General features: G+C 53.2%; 1 protein-coding gene across 1 annotated transcript; it reads right to left on the bottom strand.

The window, feature by feature from the left end:
• Positions 1-2694: 2694 nt before the first annotated feature.
• Positions 2695-16447, bottom strand: PRSS47 (Putative serine protease 47). The gene is made up of 6 exons (XM_011771197.2): positions 16081-16447; positions 15779-15805; positions 14814-14976; positions 13053-13330; positions 9718-9884; positions 2695-3201 (listed from the first exon to the last, which is right to left on the bottom strand). Exons 1-6 carry the CDS (start codon positions 16292-16294, stop codon positions 2890-2892), a joined length of 1161 nt encoding a protein of 386 aa, XP_011769499.2. The 5' UTR covers positions 16295-16447; the 3' UTR covers positions 2695-2889.
• Between the last annotated feature and the right edge of the window lie 5970 nt (positions 16448-22417).

The following is a 22417-nucleotide window of genomic DNA, read 5'->3' as shown; positions in this document are numbered from 1 at the left end:
TTAACTGTCAAGCTCATCCACGTTGAACCTTCAGCACTTTGACAATTACAGTTTTTAGGTTTTCCTACCCCAGGATTGGCTCCAATGGCCAGCTTTTACATCTCAGCTTCCCTTCAGATTAATTGGGATTCTCTGTATCTGCCTGTCTCCAGTTTTGAGGATCGTAGTTTGCCCTGTGACCTCAATTCTCTGACAGATCTAAGAAGAGTTGTTGATTTTCAGTTTATTCAGCTTTTTTTTTTCTTGGTTTGAGAGTGGGAGTGATGACTTCCAAGCTTCTTATACTCAAGTCGTTCATTGATCTTGGTTCATTTCATTTCCCTCCCATAGCTTGTCTGGGGATGACTTTGGCAACAAAAGTAGCAGCCCATGCCAGGGCACCATCTGGGAAAAGAGGGTGGCCCTGATCATGCCTCTAGGGCCCCTCCATGCCCCACTCCAGTCTCTCTCTTCGGGAGTGGATATCTGAGGCTCACTTTGTGGACAGGTCAGAGTAAGCCTCCCTCAGGTGTCTGAGGCTTGGATAACAGGCGTCTTGGGTGCAGTCTGTGGGACTGGAAAGAACAGTGTTTGAGCTCTCTCAAGAGAGATCTGAGTTTCAATTTCTGTTTCACTACATACTACTCATGATATCTTTAAAAAGCCACTCAACCCTGGCCAGGCGCGATGGCTCACGCCTGTATTCCCAGCACTTTGGGAGGTGGAGGTGGGCAGATCATGAGGTCAGGAGATCGAGACTATCCTGGCTAACATGGTGAAACCCCGTCTTTTCTAAAAATACAAAAAATTAGCCGGGCGTGGTGGCAGGTGCCTGTAGTCCCAGCTACTTGGGAGGCTGAGGCAGGAGAATGGCGTGAACCCGGGAGGCGGAGCTTGCAGTGAGCGGAGATGGCGCCACTGAACTCCAACCTCGGCAACAGAGCGAGACTCCATCTCAAAAACAAAAAAAGCTACTCAACCCCTACAGGCTGCAGTTTATCTTTACAAAGAAACTAAACCAGGATAAGGATACTGAGCACTTACGTTGGTTTCAAGTAATAGGGAAACTGTGTGGGAACGGAGACTTGGTTGATCTGTCGTGTGGACTAGGTATGTATCCCCCTCCTTCGGTTTAGAGGCCTGAAAGCATCCGGGAGGACAGGAAATCACCTAACCCCTGGAATGAGGTGTGTAACAGGCAGGCCCTCAGGACACAGCCAGCCTGCAGCTGCCACAAAGGAGGAGAATAGTGGCTCTGGGGCCAGTGGAGTGGCTAATACTCTAAACAGAACTGCCCAAGCTCCCCCAGCCTGGTGGAGAACATGCGTGGAGCACATGCTGTCTTGGTAACTCACTGACCTCTCAGAGTCCTGAGCAGCCCTGCTGTGAGACCCCATAACTGAGCTTACCACCAGGGGAGGCAGCACTTTCTCTTCCACTTCCAGAGACTGCTGAGCTCCAAGGCTGGACACTATTAGCGGACATATTTCTAGGCATAGCAGTACCTCAGTGGTGGAACTCTGATCAGAGGCAGGGACTGCTGGAAATGCCCCTACAGGAGTGGATACTTTGCAGACACTTTCTTCAGGCCTTACAATATTATTTTGGGATGAGAGTTCCTGCATGAGTAATAGAGGGTTTAAGCCGTGAGGTCCTGGTGTTGACGTGTGTGTGAGTCCATCTGTGCCCCTTGCCTGTGAGGGTACAGGAAATGTGGCCAATACCAAGACTGGGGACAATGTGCACTGGACCTTTTGGATGGTGCCTTGTCCACATGGACATGTGCTAAATGGGAGCTCTCCCGTTTTCTTGTGGCCTCTGAAGGCTGGGGGTAGGCTGTGCTGAGACCTCTAGGAGTCCTGCTGGCTGCACAGGGCTGTGTCCAGCAGGCTTGCAGGAAGGACGGCCTAGGACACTATTTTGAGGCTTATTGCTGGGGCACTAAACCCTGAGTCAGCTAAGTAAATAAGGTAATACCAGGCTCTACCACCTGGAGGAGTGCAGACTTTCTGGGGCAGGGTTCGCCAAGGGCCTTGGACAGGAAGGAGCAGGTTTATGCGGGACTGGGGGCTGGGGAGATGGGCAGTGGGTCAGGTGCCTGCAGATGTGGGGAAAGCAGGGCCTATGGGACAGGTGAGGAGGAGCAGGAATTGTTCCTAGGAGCAGAGCTCCGAGCACGGCTGACCTAGACCTCGGCTTTTGGCCTGGCATCGGGACCCTTTTCCATCGGCTTCTGTCAGTCGTTCCCAGACCCTCATGTTTTGAAAGCACTCTAGCTGCAGGCTGGAACCCTCTTCTCCTGGCTGGGATCCTGCTCCTCAGTCCTGCTCCATTACTTGGTGCACCAGCCACTTCCCTTTCCTGTCTCCACTGGGAGTCGAACCTCCCCCTCCATGCCCCAGGAGCACTGTTCCTCTGCTTCAGAGAAGCCCTTGCTCCCTGGCACTGTGGACACCAGGTGTGGTTTCAGCTCCTCTGAAGGCCTGGGTGCTTCCTGGGGCAGGAGCAGTGTGAATGCAGACTGACCCCTTCCCTCCCAGCTGGTGGCCTCAGCTCCCTCAGCATCCCTAGTGACCCCCACCCCTGCTTTCCTCCTAGGAGCCCACAGTTGAGATTCTCTCTGTGAGGTCGCAGGTTTCTGCCCTGGGAGTCAGACAATGAATCCTATGGAAAAGGCAAGCACTAAGGAGCAGGAGGGGCCTGGGATGGCGGTGCGGGGTGGAGGAGGAGCAGATGACTTTTATTGGTTTTGGTTTTGTGTTGCCAAGCTTGATTTGGGGAATGGCAGTTGACAGACAGAAAAGCCAGGATTAGGAACCATTTAGAGGGACAGTGGGCTGGGGAGAGGGAGGGTCCAGCATGGACACCCGGGCCTGAGCAGAGAGAAGGGGTCAAGGGGCTCTGTGGTCATCACAGGGTCTGCCATGGGGCCCTGAGAGTAAGTGGCAGCAGGAGCCAGGTGTGTGGCAGCACAAGGGCTGCGCAGGGCCCAGGCAGGCCAGCAGCCCTCAGAGGCTTGGGTGGAGAGCGGGTCTGAGGAGCCAACGCGGGGTCAGGAAGAGGGGTGAGCCTCATGACTTCGTCGATCCAGTTGGTGAAGTAGGTGACCCTGGTGAAGATGCTGGGGTAGGCAGGATGCCAGCAGTCCAGGCCCCAGCTGGCCAGCCCAACCAGGACCCAGGCACTGGGGAGGTAGCAGACTAGAGGCCCCCCGGAATCACCCTGCGGACAAAGAAAGAAGAGTCAGCTTTGGGGGCTGAGTGTGTCTGAGACACCGGGTGGCACAGTCGGATGCTCTGCCTCCGCTCTCTGAGTCAGGGTCCCGCTGCAGACCCACCAGATAGAAATCTCCAGGCATCAAGCTCCTGAGCCGACCCTCAGGACAATCATGGATCTGAATCTATTAGCACGTGAACCCACCCTCTGCCCTGTACACACTGCTTGAGGCCTAGAGGGGACAGCTGTATGTACAGGGCCTGAGAGGAGCCGAGTCTGCTGGCAAAGTGCAGCCAGCTGAAAGCTCTGCGCAGAGCACAGCTCTTGTGAACCCTAAGCTGCAGCAGAGCATCCCCTCCGGGGGCCCCTTCCTTTTTTTGTTCATTTAGGCCTTTGGTTTTCTCTCAACTTTTTGGTAAAGTATCTTTAGAAAGTGCATGCCCAGGCCCCGTGGAGACAGTCCACATCACTAGGGAAGCAGGCAGCGGTCTCCAGAAAGTTGCTGGGAGTTACTGGAGTCCTGAAATGCTGTCAGGGTGAGATCATGCAGTTGAAAGCCCCTATATCATGGGCCAAAAAGTGAGACCCAAAGAAAGGGTCTCATCCAGGCATGGTAGTTCACGCCTGTAATCCCAGCACGTTGGGAGGCCGAGACAGGCGGATCACAAGGTCAAGAGATCGAGACCATCCTGGCCAACATGGTGAAACCTTGTCTCTACTAAAAATACAAAAATTAGCTGGGCGTGGTGGCGTGTGTCTGTACTCCCAGCTACTCGGGAGGCTGAGGCAGGAGAATTGCTTGAACCCAGGAGGCAGAGGTTCCAGTGAGCCAAGAACATGCCACTACACTCCAGCGTGGCAACAGAGCGAGACTCTGAAAGAAAGAAAGAGAAAGAAAGAAAGAAAGGAAAGAAGGAGGGAGGGAGAGAGGGAGGGAGGGAGGGAGAGAGAGAGAGAGAGAGAGAGAGAGAGAGAGAGAGAAAGAAAGAAAGAAAGAAAGAAAGAAAGAAAGAAAGAAATAAAGAAAGAAAGAAAGAAGGAAGGAAGGAAGGAAAGAAGGAAGGGAAGGAAGGAAGGAAGGAAGGAAGGAAGGAAAGAAAGGAAGGAAGGAAGGAAAGAAAGAGAGAGAAAGAAAAAGAGAGAGAAAGAAAGAAGAAAGAAGAAGAAAGAAGAAAAGAAAAAGAAAAAAGGGGAAGGGGAAGGGGAAAGGGTCTCATCTTCAGGGTGGTGGGAGGCAGGGCCCACAGCCGGCTCTTCCACCCATTAGTCCAGTGTGCATCTGGGGCATCCAGTGCAGGCACTGCTCTTGGGAAACACGGGGAGAAGACAAACCCCCTCCCCATGGTGCTTAGATAAATAAGCCAACCGACCCTATGGAAGTGGGAGGACATTTCATATCCATGGATCACAAAAAGCTTTCCTGAGCTTACACTGAAAGTAGGAAACAGAACCCACTCTGTGAGGTCCAGAAGAGAGGGCCCAGTTGGTACAAACCAGGAGAGGACAGGGCAAGCCTTGCGGTAGGGAGCGAGCGGGCAGAAGGAGGTCCCAGAGCCACAGAGGGGCAGCTTGGAGAACTGTATGTTGGAGGGTGGGGGACACAGCACCTGTTTAAACCATCAGTCTGGTGCCATGTAGAGAAAGAATAGTTGCTGAGCACCAGGTAGAGAGGAGGGACCAGGGAGGCAACTACAGGAGGGAAGAAATGGTCAGATTTGGGATGGCATTTTGAAGGAGGAGCCAAAGGACTTGTGGACTCTGGCCTTTTCTCACAACCAGGGAAAAGGTGTGGAGACAAAAGGAAGAAGGCTGAGAACTCGGCTCCGGGGTCTCTAGCACTGAGAGGCTGGGAGGCCCAGCCCACCTCAGGCCCTGTACATACAGCTGTCCCCTCTAGGCTTCAAGCACTGCGTTGTCCCAGGGGTAGAGGGCAGAGGGTGGGTCCACGTGTGATAGATTCAGATCCATAATTATCCACTCCGAGGGTAAGCTCAGGAGCTTGATGCCTGGAGATTTCTATCTGGTGGGTCTGCAGTGGGACCCTGACTCAGACAGCAGAGGCACAGAGCGTCCGACCGTGCCACCTGGTGTCTCAGACACACTCAGCCCCCGCCCCCAAAGCTAACTCCTCTTTCTTTGTGCTCAGGGTGATTCAGGGGGGCCTCCAGTCTGCTATCTCCCCAGAGGCAGCTGGTAGCAAAAAGTGGGAGTGGAGTGGCTGGCGCCTGGCAGCAGGAGCTGAGCGCAACACACGCTGATGCGTCAAGGGAGCAGTGACTCTGGCAAGGCAGAGGCTGCGGACAAAGTGGCTCTGGTGGCATGAGAGGGACAAGCCTGGATTGGGTGATTCAGTGCAGTCAGCCCTGGGAGAAGTCGTCAGGGAAGAAAGGTGGAGAAATGGGCAGTAGCTGGGGGAGATTTTTGCCATGGCTTGACGTGGGAGGCATGAGAGGGACAGCAGGGGACACAGTAGCAGGGGAAAGGCCCTAGCGACCCAGTGCTAAAGGATGGGCTGGCCCAGGGTGAGCCATCAGGGCAAGGGGGAGAGACTGGGCAGATCGGGGTGGGCAGATGTGGGGCCAAGAGGAGCAAGCTTCTCATTGCTTCATCTTCTCCGTTTGATGAGAAGCAAGACAGCACACTGACAGGGAGGGGCCTGGGCTGGGGGAGTGGAGGCCAGGGGAGAGAGAGGGGGTGACATGGTGCCGTCACTAAAGAATGCTCCCGGCCGGGCGCGGTGGCTCAAGCCTGTAATCCCAGCACTTTCGGAGGCCGAGACGGGTGGATCACGAGGTCAGGAGATCGAGACCATCCTGGCTAATACGGTAAAACCCCGTCTCTACTAAAAAATACAAAAAACTAGCCGGGCGAGGTGGCGGGCGCCTGTAGTCCCAGCTACTCGGGAGGCTGAGGCAGGAGAATGGCGGGAACCCAGGAGGCGGAGCTTGCAGTGAGCTGAGATCCGGCCACTGCACTCCAGCCGGGGTGACAGAGCGAGACTCCGTCTCAAAAAAAAAAAAAAAAAAAAAAAAAAAAAGAATGCTCCCAAAGACATCCACATTCTCATCCCTGGAACCTGTGACTGTGTTATCTTACATGGCATAGGGGATTTTGCAGCTGGAGTGAAGACTCTTGAGATGGGAGATTATTCTGGAGTGTCTCAAAAGGCCCAACATCATCACAAAGTTCTTTATAAGGGAAGGCAGGAGGCAGGAGGGTCAGAGTCAGAGGAGGAGATATGACAACAGACACAGAGGTCGCACTGACAGCTTTGAAGATGGAGAAAGAGACCACGAGCCCAGGAGTGCGGGCGGCCTCTAGAAGTTGGAAAAGGAAATTGAATCTCCTCTAGAGCCTCCAGAAGAAAACCCAACCCTGCTGACACCTTGATTTTAGACTTTTGACCTCTAGAACTGCAAGACAATAGACATCTGTGGTCTCAGCTGCCCAGTTGGTGGGATTTGCTCCTGCAGCCCTGGCAAATTCATGCCCGGGGTCTTCTTGGGAGTGGAAAGTGCCTTCGCTGTCTCAGATCCGCCCTCAGTGCTTCCCTCCTCGGAGTACCCACCCAGCTTGTTTGAGGGCAAGAGGAGGCCTGGTCCTCCAGACAATGGTCCCTGGCTACTCCAGGCCTCAGCGATCCATGCAGGTGAACCACCTGCTTGCCAACATCATGCTTGATTCTGGGCCAGTGTGGGAGAGATGGGAAGGACTCCAACGGTCTCCTGGCCCTGACCCCTGGGAGCTCTGAGTAGGCAGAGGAAGTTCCAACATTAATGACTACTGTGGAGACAGAGGAAGCCACGTGTAACTTGGTGGGCCTGGTGGTGAATTCCACATTGAGTGAAAGGGTAGGTCTAAGATAGGCCCAGAAGAATGAGTGCACCTTAGATAGAGGAAAACAGGCAAGGCCAAGAACATGGAAGCCAACACTTATTAAGCACTTGCTTAATGCCAGGCATGGTGCTACATTTTCTACAGGAACCTTATGAAGTGGAGGCTGTTAGCAAGCCCACTGCACAGGTGAGAAAACTTGGCTAAGGTCACAGCACATGCAAGTGACAGAGTGAAGACTGCAACCAGCTCTGTCCTGCCCGCAGTCTGAGCACTGAGTCACCCTGCAGCTCTGTCTCTCCTCAAAGCTGTTTTTGCGTGCCGCATGCAGGGAAGAGAAGAGAGCCACGGGATGGAGGCGGGGACCACAGCAGACGACTCAGCAGGAGATGAATCCTGATGGAATCTCACAGACAGGCAGTGGTGGCTGAAAGGCTCAGGAGATGTCCACCTCAGCGGTGTTCTCAGCCTGGGCAAGGAACTAGAGGGCACTGTGGGATGTCCAGCAGGCAGGTAAAGTGTGCTGGCCCTGAGGCTCCAGGGACACGGCCTTCGCAAGAGAGGCTGCTGGAGAACAAGGCTGGAAGGGAGCTGGACTAAGGACTTGTTGGCTGAGCTCCACCAGGGCTGGGCATTGGGCAGGCTCCCTTCTCCCCCTGGGGTACAGATGACTCTGTGAGGAGAAGGGGCCAGGCCACAGCCAGAAAGGAGGAACAATAAAGTATGTGGATGTGGACAGGAAACCAAGAAGCCTGGAGCTGGCTCCCGCTGGGCAGGCAGATGGGCCGAGCTCCCTCCCACTACTCAGCCAGCCTGCCTGGCGATATTGAAAACAGTGCTGCCAATGAACCCTTCCCATGGGCCGGGGGATTCAGGGCTCAGACTAGGGGGCAGGAGAGACCTGGTGCTAGTTTTCAATCTATAGTTTTGCTAGCATTGTGGCCTTAGACCATTTCCAAGGGCTTGCCATAACACACTGCCACCACCTTGGTGGCTTAGAAGCAACAGAAATGTATTCTCTCACAGTTCTGGAGGCCACAATCTGAAATCAGCTTCCAGAATGCCTGTGCTTCCAGGGACACACTACCTCCAAAGGCTCTAGGGGAGGAACCTCCTTTGGCTATTCTGACTTCTGGCAGCACAGGCATTCCTTGGCTCGTGGTGGCATCCCTGCCCTCTCCATGTCTGTCCGCACATGGCCATCTTCTCCATGTGTATCTCTATGGCCTCTTCCCCTCTTTTAAGGACACCAGTCATTGAATTTAGGGCCCACCCTAAATCCAGGATGGGTTCATCTTGAGATTCTTAACTAATTACATCCATAAAGATCCTATTTCCAAATAAGGTCACACTCTGAGGTTCCAAGTGGATGCTATCCTTCCAACCACCTCATGGAGGAGGCCTTGGAATCCTGACACAGCTGATGAGGACCCAGGCTCAGGAGGTGAAGAGAATATCCCAGGTCACAGGGCAGGCACATGTGGTGAAGCAATGTCTCTCATTCCAGGGTCCCAGTGCTTTCCTGTCTGCCCCACAGTGGTGTCTATGCAAAAGCTCAGCCCACAGATGCCAGCTCAGGAGGCTACAACCTGTGGGAGAGGTTGTGGAGGCAGGGTTGGCCTTGCAGTCACAACACCTGGGCCCAGGTTGTGCTGCCTCACTTAGACTAACCACTTTTCCTCCCTGGGCCTCAATTCAATGAACTTATGTACAGAATATATAAAGAGCTCCTAGAAGAAAAAGACAGACAACCCAACAGAAAAATGAGAGGAGAAAAAGGACTTGAAGGGAAACTTCATAGAAGATATCTAATAATAATAAACATACAAAAAATTTTAAGCCAAAAACCACTACACACTCACCAAAATGGCCAAAATCAGAAAAGATGAAAAAGAATAAATGTTGGTGAAAAAAGAAGCTCTCATCCTCTGCTAGAGGGAAGGCTGTTTGCCATCCTCTGCCACAGCTGAACACACAGACACACCTTTTTATCTAGCAACTCTACTCATGGGCTTCTATGTAATAAAATATATTCCTCTGTGCCCCAAAGACAAATACAAACATGTACATAGCACAGCTACTCATAATACCTCCAACTTGGAAACTACTCACATACTTATCCAGTGTAGAATTCAGTTCACACAACAGCACGCTATAGAGCAATGAGAAGGAACACACCGTAACAACGTGTATAGTATGGACGAATCTCAGAAATACACTGTTAGGACACGAAAGACTGCTGACTGTAAATTCCACTTACAGGAAGTTCAGAATACAAGGTGTTAAAAGTGAAGATGTTGGTTACCCTTGGGTGTTAGTGATAAGGAGGCACATGGGTGCTTCTAAGGTGCTGGTCACATGTGTCAGTGTAGGAAAGTTCATCAAACTATATACTTATTAATTATGTACTCTCGTGTGTATATATTATGCTTTAATGAAAAGTTTAAAATATATTTAAAAATGCTGTTTGAGGATCCTTCCAGCAGATGTCCCTGCTGCGATGGGCTGGGGAAGGGGCTAGTCTAGGGGAGACTTCTGAGGGATGGAGCCCAGGAGGACACGCAGAGGAGAGGAAACAGGAAGTCCACGGGACTCCACAAAGAGAGCGGAGGCAACACAGAGACCCGTCCCGAGGGAAACTGAGGCCAAGAGAATATGCAAAGGAAGAGTGGAAATGACCTTACTCACTTTGCAGATGGACTTTCCTGTCGAGAAGTCCCCCACACACAGCATCTCCTCATGCACAGCGTAGGTCTCGCCTTGGCCAGTTCTTTGCCCATATAAGGTATTACAGAGTGTGTTCTCAATGAGGCCCACCTTGCCCTCCTGGAGAGAGAAGGGTGGTGACAGTTGCACTGCAGAGATAAGGGGGAGGTCAGTGACATGCCCTGTAGGTTAACTAAGAAAGCTCAGGCTACTCAGAGCCCCTACTCTGCCTGACTGCTAACCACAATCCCCCAAACGTAGGTTTTCTCAGAACTGCTGAGCTTTAAACGCTGCTTCACTCTGCTACCCATCCTTGATAAGCTTCTCTTCTTTTTCTCAAACCTTTGCACATAGTCATCCTATTCCTTCTACCTCTCTCATAGCAATAGATCACACCTCTTATTCTACAAGAGGCAAATCCCACCAACACATGACTCATTTATTGGGACTTAGCAACTATTCACTGACCAACTTATCCTTTCATGAACTGTCCTATCCATTCTCCCTCCATCCATCACTAACCTTTCTTCTCCACCCATCATCCCATCCACTCATTCACCCATTCCTCCATCTACCTATCTTCCCACACATGCCCATTCATCCACTCACTTTTCACACATTTGCCCATCCATCCATCCTTTCATCCATCTCTCCATTGAGCCTTCCATCACTCATCCACCTATCCTGCTCTCCACCTATTGACACATCCATCCACTTCATCCTTCCCCCCTCACCAATCCTTCTATCTACACATCTATCCAAACATCTATCTACCAACTCAAATATCATCCATCCATCCACCCATCCATCCACTTATCCCTCCATCCATGCAGTAACCCATCCTTCTATCCATCTATTATCCATCCATTTATCCTTCCCTCCATCCATCCATCCACCCTTTTACTAACCCAATCACTGATCTATTCACTCATCTATTCAGCTATCCTGGTGCTGTCTTTTACATGCTAATGATATAGATAATTTTTAGTAGAAAGTGACAGATTATATGAAATAATAAAGAAGTTTAAAAATATTTTAGATTAAGTGATATGAAGAAAATAAAACAGGAAGATGTGATAGAGGGGGTTGCCTATTTTAGCTCATATGATTAAGTAAAACCGAGAAAAAAAAGCGGAATAGTAAATGCAAAGAAGTGATTCATGCAAAGATTAGAACGACAAGCAAGCTAAGAAAAACAAAACAAAACAAAACAAAACAAAAAAAACAGCAGCTAAAGTCCCGAGATAGAAATAGCCTTGAGATATTCAAGGAGTACCCAGGAGGCCCAAGAGGATGGGGTGGGGTATGTGAAGGCTGCAGTAAAAGATGTGGTATGTAATGGCTGCAGTGAAAAATGAAGAATGGAAAGGGTGCATTGGAAGGTGAGATATGTCATTGACTGCAGCAGGAGATGGGGTATGTGAAGGGTGCAGTTGAGATGGGGGATATGAAGGGTGCAGTGGGAGGTGGGGGATGTGAAGGGTGCAGTGGGAGGTGGGGGATGTGAAGGGTGCAGTGGGAGATGGGGGATATGAAGGGCCCAGTGGGAAGTGGGGGATGTGAAGGGCTCGGTGGAGGTGGGGGGATGTGAAGGGTGCAGTGGGAGATGGAGGATGTGAAGGGTGCAGTGAGAGATGGGGGATGTGAAGGGTGCCGTGGGAGGTGGGGGATGTAAAGGGTGCAGTGGAGGTGGGGGATGTGAAGGGTGCAGTGGGAGATGGAGGATGTGAAGGGTGCAGTGGGAGGTGGGGGATGTGAAGGGTGCAGTGGGAGGTGGAGGATGTGAAGGGTGCTGGGATTGCAGGCGTGAGCCACCAGGCCTGGCCGGGTGTCTGGATTTCATTCTAGGCACAAATGAGAAGTTACTGTAGAGTATTGAACAGGGAAGTGACATGACTAATATTTAAAGTAACACTGACATCCACGTGGAGCCTAAAGTGGGGGCACAGAAGAATGGAAGCTGGGTGACCAGTTCTGAAGTTAGAGGCAAGAAATGCTGGTCTATCAGTGTCATGCAGCACAATGGTACCAGCCCAGGAGCGCCAGTTGGGATATTAAAACAAGTATATATTGCTTCTACCCTCAAGTCATAACCAGTTGTGTGTGTGAATGCTGGGAGCCAGCCAGCAGATGATCAGGGAAAGCCCCCTCCATCTAGTAGTCAAAGGTCATGGATGCTGGCAGAGCCCCACTCAGTGAAGACATATTCTATCAAAAATACATACAGCACCTCTGTTGAGAAATACTGACCCTACACATAATTAAATATATGTTCTTCCTTTTTCCCCTTAACATCATACCATAAGCATTTCCCTAAACGATAAACACTCCTTTCTTCAATAAACACTCTTGTGTATAAGTATTTGCCTACATTTCTTTTCTACCCATCTAACAGTGAAAACACACACGACTCTCTCCTCCGTTATTCAGTCACGTCACAAGACTGTGAAGTAGATGAGTGGCCCAGGTTAGGATAAGAGCAAAGTGAGGTTCAGAGGTGGTCAACAGTTCTACGTCGCAGTCATTCTAACGGGATCACGCAGCCTCCGAGTGCAGAGCCACCACGTGTTTTCTCTCCACTCTTCCCAAGCACCTTCCCAAGCAAGGGACGATCCAAGTGTGTGGTGGTGACCTAGAATGGGCCAGCCCCCAAGCATGTCTTTGGAGTTCAGTCGAGTCATCTCAGACCCATGACTGTTTAAAACCTTACAAGAGTGGCTCACGCCTGTAATCCCAGCACTTTGGGAGGCCAAGGCGGGCAGATCACCTGAGATCAGGAGTTCAAGACCAGCCTGACCAACATGGAGAAACCCCGTCTCTACTAAAAAGACAACATTAGCCAGGCTTGGTGGTGTACGCCTGTAATGCCAGCTACTCGAGAGGCTGAGGCAGGAGAATCGCTTGAACCGGGGAGGAGGAGGTTGCAGTGAGCCGAGATCATGCCACTGTACTCCAGCCTAGGTGACAGAGCGAGACTCCATCTCAATAAATAAATAAATAAATAAATAAATAAATAAATAAATAAATAAAACCTTAAAATGAAGAACCACGAAGACTCAAAGAACCCAGATTCTGGATTCTCAAAAGTTTAAGATTCCCAGACTTTCAGAGCCTGAGACTCAAAGCTACGGGATCACACTTTCAGAACTAGAAGGGCCCCAGTGTGGTGGTCCTCACCTTACTGGTCATGGAAATGAGGCACAGAGGGCCAAGTCCAGTGGCTTCCTCTTTGCCTGGCTAAGCCATCCTTCCTTCTTCCCCTTCACCTCCCTCTCCCTCCCACCCCTCCTCCTCCCGCCTCTCCCACACCCCCTCACGGTCTTCGGTGAGCATTCCCCAGCCGGTTATCCAACAGGACACGTTACTGGGCAGCTGCATGTCCTGGGATGGGAGGCAGGCGGGGACAACGTAGGAAGTGAAGTTCACAGGCAGGTGCAGCTGCAACATGGCAATGTCACTCCCAAAGGGGTGGAGCTTCTCGAAGTCTGGATGGGTGACGATCTGGTGCACAGACATCTTCTGGGTGTGCTGGGTTTGATGATACAGTTGGGTGTTTCCCAACAGAACCTGATAGTTCTCCGGGGCCTGGGATTTGCTGGAGGAGGAAGGGCCCATTTTTACCATCCTCTGGGAGTGTGGGGCAGCACTCTCTTCTTACATCCACGTGTAACTGCCCACACACCCCTGGGTCCTTCTCCCCGAACATGATTCCAGGTAGCTTTGTATCCCCCTTTCTGAGTCAGGAGCTTTTCTTTCTTTGAGGCTAATGGATATTCTACTCACAACCTCAGGACATGTGGCCTCCCCAGTACACCCTTAAATCAGAGGAGCAGAGAATCCTAGTGCCAGAAAAGTCCTTGGCAGAGTCATCACATCGAGCCCTTTCATTTTACACAAGAGGAGCTCTGGCTTAATTCTGGCTCCAGCCTGACCCTTCCGAAGGCTACCTATGACCCGCTTCCTGGCCTAACCACCTTTCCTGCCCTCCCCAAGGGTGTCTTCCCCACTGTTGTAAGCACTCACAGAGGATTTGTTCAATGTCCAGATGAGTGCATGAAACTGGTGCTCTCCTTGTTCCTGAACACAAGTGATGAAACTTCTGACCTTTGTGACTTTGTTCACATGGGTCAGCCACCAGGAAAGCCCTCGCCACACTCCCCATGCCAAAGCCTCCCCTTCCGGCAAGTGCCTGCGGCTCCTCGTCCTCCCTCAAGACTGCAGCATCTCTCTGAATGCCCCGGCCTCGCGTCAGCTCTTCTCACCCATTGTGGGCTTTCTCTCCTGCATCCTGCTTGTTGGAGTTTGTGCCTCGCCTTCCCATAGAGACCCCTTCACTTGGGGTCTTGCCACACCCTGTGCCATAGAGGGTCTTGGGTGGTGTGACACACAGGAGATGCTCACAGCGCCCACTTGGAACCTCAAAGCCACTAAGTGCCCAAGCTGACTCCATACCTGGACTGTGATGCCTTCCTCTCCCTCTGGGTCCCTCCATGACTGTTGAGAAGCTGGGCACAGAGTCAGGTTCAGGAGGGTCAGAGGAGTTGCACCCCTGACTGTCCACGTCATTCTCCAGGGTCAGGGGGCCCCGTTCTTTCCACCCATGCATGCACTCTGGCACAGCTCCTTCCAGGCATACAGTTTTACAGAAAAAAAAAGCATTGCCTGGCTGCTGGCTACACGCAGAGTCCCCAGTCCCTGCCTGGAGTCTGACTCACAAGAGCATGGTGGACACTGAAGAGAAACCTGCAGGCGGCCAGCACAGACACTGCCAATGCTCTCAGGCATGTCTCGGTTGAACAGACAGACATAGGGGCCAGGGAACTCCCTGCCAGAGTTGAGGATGAAGGATGAGGAGGATCTGGGCAGACGGAGGGACAGTGGGTGGAGAGTGGGGAGGACAGTCGTGGTGGAGAGGACTGCAGGTCAAAGGCAGGCACTGCGTCAGTTTGGTGGCAGCAGACTTGCCCAGAGCAAAGCCCAGAGGAGAAAGGCATAAACCCCCCAGCCCGCTAACCCTCGTCCCTTGCATCTTCCTCCCCATCAGCCCCTCTGCTGGGGCCCAGGGAAGGAGGACTCACTTGAGAAAGCAGTGGGCTGTCGACACCAGCCAGCGGGAGTCGATGAGGACAGCTCCACAGAGGTGCGAGCTCCGATACAGCAGGCTGGCCTGCCATGGCCACTGACCAGCTGCTGCGTCCCGGCCACCGTAGATCTTCCCCACCACCTTAGGCTTCCCACACACTGTGGAGACACCCCGGTCCACCTGTTAGAGACACTAGTGGTGCCCATGAATGCCACCCCAGTGAGGCCTCTGCTCTCTTCACAGATGGGAAAACCAAGGCCAAAGAATAGGTGACCTGGCCAAAATGACTGAGGGCTTCCCCAGCGTCTGCCTTCTATGGCCACTACCAGGACCAGATGACAGAGTACAACTGAGCAGGCTCTGTGGGAATGAGGGCCCAGGGGTCTGGCAGGCAGGGCAAGGCTGACCCAGGGTGGCCACAGCAGCTCATCCGGACCTGCCAAGGACTGGTGGACTGGAATCCAGCCCTGGGACTTTATTTTCCTCCATCAGAACACCTGTATGCCTACTTTACAGATCAAAGAACTGAAGGTCTCAGGGGTGTCCAAGTGGCTGTGCCCCCTGCATCTCACTCCAGTATCCCAGGGAGAGAGATTCTCAGGCAGGAGTCTGTTGTGCTGTGTGACTTGGGGAAACTTGCTCCCCCTCTCTGATTCCTGATCTTCTATTTTTAGAAGGTGAGGGGATGTGGCTGATGTGGACAACCTTGGTTCTGAGACTCACACCTGGGAGGGGAGCTGTGGGCCTAGACCCCTGAGACCCAGCGTCCTGATCCCTGGCCTACGCTTCCAGGCCTCAAGAAGGGGACATGAGACCCCAGGGCCCACCCTACTCCCAGTGCCCAGCAGCAGTCCTGGTGCTGTCTCCCTCCACCCAGCCCCCGCACCAGGTCCTGGTGCCCCGTCCAGTTCTGTGGGCCCCACACTCAGTCCTGGGACCGAGACGGGCAGCCTGACCCACCTTGCTTGATGTCGTTTCTGGAGCCACCTGGTTGGGAGGGGAGGGGAGCCAGACAACGGATTCGGTTGACTTCGGGCCCTGGCACCAGGCCCAGAGCCCCGCCCTCCTCCCCACCGCCTCCGGCCTGCGGTTCCCCCATCTCTCCGTGACGCCCGCCTCTCCCGGACACTCCTCACCCCACCCGGTCTTGCCGAGCCCTCGACCCCTGCCCCCGTGGCCCAGTGGCCCCCTCAAATGCCCCCTGCCCCCTGCCCCCTGCCTCCGAGGCCGGCTCGGCCCCACGCCCTCTGCTTCAAACGGACCTTGGGCTCTGACTGCGGGCTCCCGGCCCTGCTGCGCCCCCAAGCTCTCTTCGGCCGCCCCCGAGCTCTCTCTGGTCTCCCCCGGAGCGTGCGAGGGGCTGGGGGCGCGGGACGGTGGGGCAGGGGCGGCCTCTGGGCTCAGGAGCAGCAGCGGCAGCAGAGACCAGAGCAGGGGCCCCGGCTGGGCTCCGGCCCGCGTTGACCCCACACCCATCGCCTGACGCAAGGGCAGAAGGAAGGGGAGCTGGAGCCGACCCTGACCCCCGAAACAGGCGGTGACTCCCAGCCCTGGCTCCTGGGAAACAGGTCCTGACCTCGCCCTGACCCCAGCCCCAGACTGGCGCTGAACCCAGTCCCTAACCCCGTCCCGAGACAGCCCCTGACCCCGCCCTGACCCGCCCCGTGTCCGACCCCTGACACCCAGGAAGCAGTCTTTTGCCAGAGAATTCCTTAGGCAGCCGCAGGTCCCAGAACAAAGGAGAGGGTGAAAGCTGCCGGGAGCTTGTCCTTCTCTCCACTACGGAGACAACTCACAGTCTCCAAAACGCATCTCCTTTCTGGGAACTCTTTATCTCGGCACCTTGAAAGCTGTCATCTCGCCTAGTGTTCTGGGCTCCAGTTGCCTTTTCTAGATAGCTGAGGAAGAGGTGGAGAACTGGGGCCAAGACTTGTCAAGAGTTTCCAAGGGCAATTTGGGGAAAAGATGAGAGGAGGACGTGAACATCTGTCCCCAGCTGGTTCATTGACTTACCCCCGTCATCTTAGCACTTTGGGAAGCCAAGACGGGAGGTTCACCGTGAGGCCAGTAGTTCAAGACCAGCCTGGGCAACATAGCAAGACCTCCCCATCTCAACTCAGAAAAAAATAATAATAAAATAAAATAAAATAAAAACAGCTGTCCCTAGGTGGAAGAGGCTTGGGGTTTCTCTTAGGAATACCTGTTTCATGGAACTGCGGGGACGACACCAGTCCCCTGGTCTGAGTTGGCAGCACAGCTCCACTGCACAGCCGTGCGGGTTGAGAGTAGTTTCAGTGTCCACCCTCCTGGAGCCATGCTGCTCAGAAGGAATATTGTCTGAGCCACATATGTAACCTTAAATTTTACAGTAACAACATTCAACTAGAAAGAAATAGGTGAAATTGATTTTAATATTTTTTATTTGACCCAATATGTCAAAAAATTATTGTTTCCACATATAATGCAGGTAAAAATCATCGAGATAGTTCACATTCTGTTTTCCATGGTAAGTCTCCAAAATGTGGTGTGTGTTGTGTTGTCTACTCACAGCACAGCTCAATTCGGCCTCGCCATGTTCAGGTGCACAATCATCGTGTGTGGCCCAGGGCTGCTGTCCTGGACAGCACAGGACAAGTGAACACAAATTCCCTCCTTGCTCTTCTCCTCCCACACCTGCTAGCCTGTGAGAGGAGAAAGCAGCCCTTCCTGGGTTCAGTGTGGTAGTTCATGGTGGCTGAGACGGGCCCGAATCCCAGGGCTGCTCTGAGGGAAGGAGCTCAGTCTGGACTCTGGCCTCCGCTCTTGAAGAAATGGAGATGTGGTCGGGCGTGGTGGCTCACGCCTGTAATCGTGTGGTGGCTCACGCCTGTAATCCCAGCACTTTGGGAGGCCGAATTGGGGGGATCACGAGGTCAGGAGATCAAGACTATCCTGGCTAACATGGTGAAACCCCGTCTCTACTAAAAATACAAAAAATTAGCCGGCCTGGTGGCGGGCACCTGTAGTCCCAGCTACCCAGGAGGTTGAGGCAGAAGAATGGCGTGAACCTGGGAGGTGGAGCTTGCAGAGAGCCCAGATCACACCACTGCACTCCAGCGTGGGGGAGAGAGCAAGACTCTGTCTCAAAAAAATAAAAAATTAAAAAATTTAAAGAAAGACTGTTAGGGGAGCCAGAGATCATCTCTAGCCCCCCTTTTAGTTCTCAGTGGGCTCTTCATCTGGATCTAGAAACCAAATTGACACCAGGCAGATTGGGTTTTTTTAATATATAACAAATCATTTTTATTTCTTTTAACCTATTATTTATTCATTTATTTTGAGACAGGGTCTCTGGTGCCTGGGCTGGCATGCAGTGGTTCGATCACAGCTCACTGCAGCTTTGATCTCCTGGGCTCAAGTGGTCCTCCCACCTCAACCTCCTGAATAGCTGGGACTACAAGCACATACCACGCCCATCTAATTATTTTTATTTTTTGTAGAGATGGGGTCTCACTGTGTTGCCCAGGTTGGTCTCGAACCCCTAAGCCTCAAGTAAGCCTCCTGTCTTGGCCTCCCACAATGTTGGGATTACAGACACGAGCCACTGCCCATCCTGAGAGCGGGTAGATTAACAAAAGAAAAGTATACAAATTTCATTAGTTTTACACGAACATGAGGATCTTTACAAGAGCGTGAAGTCTGAAGAAGTGGCCAAAGCAAGATGCTTTTACACTTTTTAGATAAAGAGCGATAAATTTAAGAAAAAACGACGGGACAAAGATAATCTGGCAACAGGCAGTAAGTTTCCCAGGGGAGTCACTAGGAGGTATGGGGGGTGTCAAACTAGTGAAAGACAAGGGTTATTCATTAAGTATATTTATTTAGGTCCATTGCGGCCTCCGGTTCCCAGTTTCTGGGGATAGGGCTCTTGATTCACCCTGGTATGGCGAGGGTGCCCCTTCCAGAGGAAACTTTATGGCTTGTTTCATGCAAGAAGAGACATGTCAGCTTGCCCTTTCTGAAACTACAGTTTCTCCAATATTATCAACTCAAAATAATCAATATACCAATCTGACATATTTGGGATGGCACATCCTTCACTCCTTCATTTCCTTGGCTTGGAACTTCACCAGACGTTTTTGAACATTAAAATCTGAGTTGGTAGCTGTGGAAAGAAGAGTTGAGTTAGTAGCTCTATCACAGGGATCTGAAAAGGGAGAGAAGAGCATCGATTAGGGGAGTGGACAAACAGAAGAGAACAATCTAAGCACAGTTTCCACACTGCAGCAAGCCAGCCTCCCCTTGCTGGGAGGAGGTTTGTCCAAGAAAATGTTTTAGCCTCACTTATTTCATGAAAAACGTTTGTCTTGTCTTTTAAGACATGTCGATTAGATTCTATATGTCCAGAACAATTTACATGAAGTCAGTATATTTTCTTTTCATTCTTTTTTATTATTTATTTATTTATTTATTTATTTATTTATTTATTTGAGACAGGGTCTTGCTCTGCCACCCAGGCTGGAATACAGTGGCATGCTCATGGCTCACTGCAGCCTTGACCTCCAGGGCTCAAATAATCTTCCCATCTCAGCCTCCCTAGTAACTGGAACTACAGGTGCATGCATGCCACCACACCTGGCTAATTTTTGTATTTTCTGTGGGGATGGGGTCTCACTATGTCACCCAGGTTAGCCTCAAAATCCCAGGCTTCACCAACACTCCTGCCTCAGCCTCTCGAAGTGCTAGGATTACAAGGATTAGAAGCGTGAGCCACCACGCCTGGCTAGCCTCTCAATATTGAATAGAACTCTGCCCCATTGGTGATCAGGTGACCACCCAGGTCCTGGAGCCTGACCATTCCTGCCTCCTTGTATGAACAAGGGTAGTGGCTGGCCCCTCTGCTTCTGCAGCCCCCTTGCTGAGGCGGCTGGTTGCTCTCAGAGCTAGCTAAGGTCACCAACTTGGTTTTGTGGGACATGCACAAGCCCTAAGTAGCCATGCGCTGCTCTGAGAGGGCTCACCCTGCCTTGGGCCAGACTCCATCACTGGCCAGGGCCACAGCAGTCTTGGTTTCCTCCAAGGTCATGGCTGGAGTGCCCATGGCACCCCTGGTGTCTCTCTCCTACAGGGGCTTCATTTGATGCTGGGCTGGACACCTCTGGATTTCAGGCTTGGGGCGTTTGAGGGGGCTGTGTCCCATAGGAGGTCAGCATGAGGACATGGGACATGCTGTTGGCTGGCCAGAGCTATGAGGATGACACACACACCCTCCCCTCCAGAGGCCTCCAAGTCTCCAGCTTCCCTGTGGATGCTGGTTTCAGCTGGCTGAGGGGCTGTCTGGGGCTTCCAGGCACTTGCAGGGTAGGCTGCTGTCCTGGCTCCTTCCAGACCACGGAATTCCATTGCAGTAACTAACCACCAAACAATGAGTGGTTTGTCCTGGGCTGGGGACAGGCAGGCCAGACCCTGAGCCCCTAGGGCCCCCAGAGAAAGGCCTGTGGCCCCAGGCTCTTTGGAGACCCCCTGGTGCCACTGAGGGCCTCAGCCATGGGGACAGCCCAGCCAGGTGAGGGTTGGGCAGGACCAGGCTCCTGTTTTCCTGGGACTACCTTTATGGGCTGCTGGGCCAAGGAAAGCCAGCCCATGCTCTCTGGGGAGGGTCTCCAGGCTGGGGGAGGCCAGCAGAGGCCTGGGGGCTGAGACACTCGCTCCAGGCCAAGGGCCATCCTGGGGACTCTTCAGGTTTCCCTGAAAGGAAAGGAGGCTCGGTCAGCTTCTCCACCCAGCCCATCTGACCCTCGCAGGGATGGGCCCCATGGACCTGGATCCCTGGAGTCCTCGTGGTCCCTGCATAGCCCTCCTGAGTGACACTGAGGACACTGCTGCGGGCCCTGATCCCAGAGCGAAGGGTGTGTGCCATCCGGGGATGGGAGCTTTCGGGGCATCTCAGGCTGCTCCTGGGACAGCCCCATGGGGTTCAGGTGGCTCAGTCTCCCTGATTCACACCCTCGCCCTCACCTCTGCTTCAGCCCTGATTCAGAGCAGGTGGGAGAGGCCTTAACTGTCATCCAACCCACTTGCCACCTAACCTGGGGCCTCTCTTCACCGTGGGTAACATGCCCCCAGGGCACTGGGCTCCCCCTGTCCTCTGGAGCCCCCTCTGCCCTCTGTCCTTTCCAAGCCAGGCCTGGACTGTTCCCACACTCAGTGGAACCCTCACTTCTGCCCCTTGGCCCAGGGTCCCACCTCTGCCCTTTCCCTGAATCCTGTCTCTGAACACTGGTTCTTGCTACTCTGTGGCTCAGGGCTTGTCCTGACCCCCTTGGAGGGGTGCTCAGGAGTGAGGGGTCCCTGTTGCTCTCTGGGGGGCTGCTGCAGCTCCTGGATGGTCTGAAGGCTCCTGTGCCCTTCAGGTGGCCCTCAAGGGTGCGGAGGAGGGGCTCAGTGGTGTCCGGCCTACATCCCCCATCTCCTCTTCGAGGCATATCCAGTAACCTCTCGGTCAGCACCTGGCCAGAGGCTGAGCCAGGAGGGGCTCGGTGGTGTCCGGCCTACATCGCCCATCTCCTCTTCGAGGCATATCCAGTAACCTCTCGGTCAGCACCTGGCCAGAGGCTGAGCCAGGAGGGGCTCGGTGGTGTCTGGCCTACATCGCCCATCTCCTCTTCGAGGCATATCAAGTAGCCTCTTGGTCAGCACCTGGCCGGAGGCTGAGCCAGGAGGGACTCAGTGGTGTCCGGCCTACATCGCCCATCTCCTCTTCGAGGCATATCCAGTAGCCTCTTGGTCAGCACCTGGCCGGAGGCCAAGCCTGCCTGGTTTTCAGAAGCTTCTTGGAGTACAGGAGGAGGAGGAGAGGAGGAGGAAGGCCTAGGAAGCAGAGCTTGGGGTACCCCAGGCACTCCCCACTGTTTTCTGCTCCAGATGGTGAAGCAGGAGGGCACCTCAGGCTGGAGCCCCCTGGGGGCGGGTTGCACTTTATTCTTTGAAGCTGTGCCAGGGAGGCCTGTGGGTGCCTCAGCACCACGTGTCCTTCCGGGCCTAGGCCTGGGATAGCATGTTCTATAGAAACCCATCCAGGGACAGCCTCAGGAGGTGTTCTAGGCATGGGGGTGGGCATCAGGCTGGGAAGGGCCCTCTGGGAGGGGCCAGTGCCCAAACCCTGCTCCCTCCCTGGTGCTTTGCACTGAGCAGCTGCTGGATCACCTGCCCTTGGGGGTACAGTTGTGCACAGGAAGCCACAACTGGTGGGAAGCCTGGCCAGGGAAGCACCCACCACACTCCTTTTATCTGTGTTGTGTCGGTGGTGAGCCTGGTGTCTGGGAGGACCCGTGGTGCCCTGCCCAGCCCACCAAATGGGGCAGGGACAGAAGGCACTATGGCTTTAAGTTCCCATCACTGGGCCAGTGTAGCCATCACCTGGCCCAGCTGTGAGGCCCCATGGGCAGCTGTCCATCCACAGCGTCTGGCAGGTTTTTGCTGGTCAGCAGCTGAGCCAGTGCCAAGAAGGCCTCCTTCTCCTTGGGGAACATCAGCAGGACAACAGCGACCTGGCTCACACCCTGGCAGTAGCCCATCTCCTGCAAGAGTCAAAGTCACTGTGTCAGAACCTCACGTGGC

Source organism: Macaca nemestrina, chromosome 14, assembly GCF_043159975.1.
Source record: "Macaca nemestrina isolate mMacNem1 chromosome 14, mMacNem.hap1, whole genome shotgun sequence".
Classification (NCBI taxonomy): Eukaryota; Metazoa; Chordata; class Mammalia; order Primates; family Cercopithecidae; genus Macaca; species Macaca nemestrina.
The sequence above is the reverse complement of the archived record's forward strand: the minus strand, read 5'-3'. Positions and strand labels throughout refer to the sequence as shown.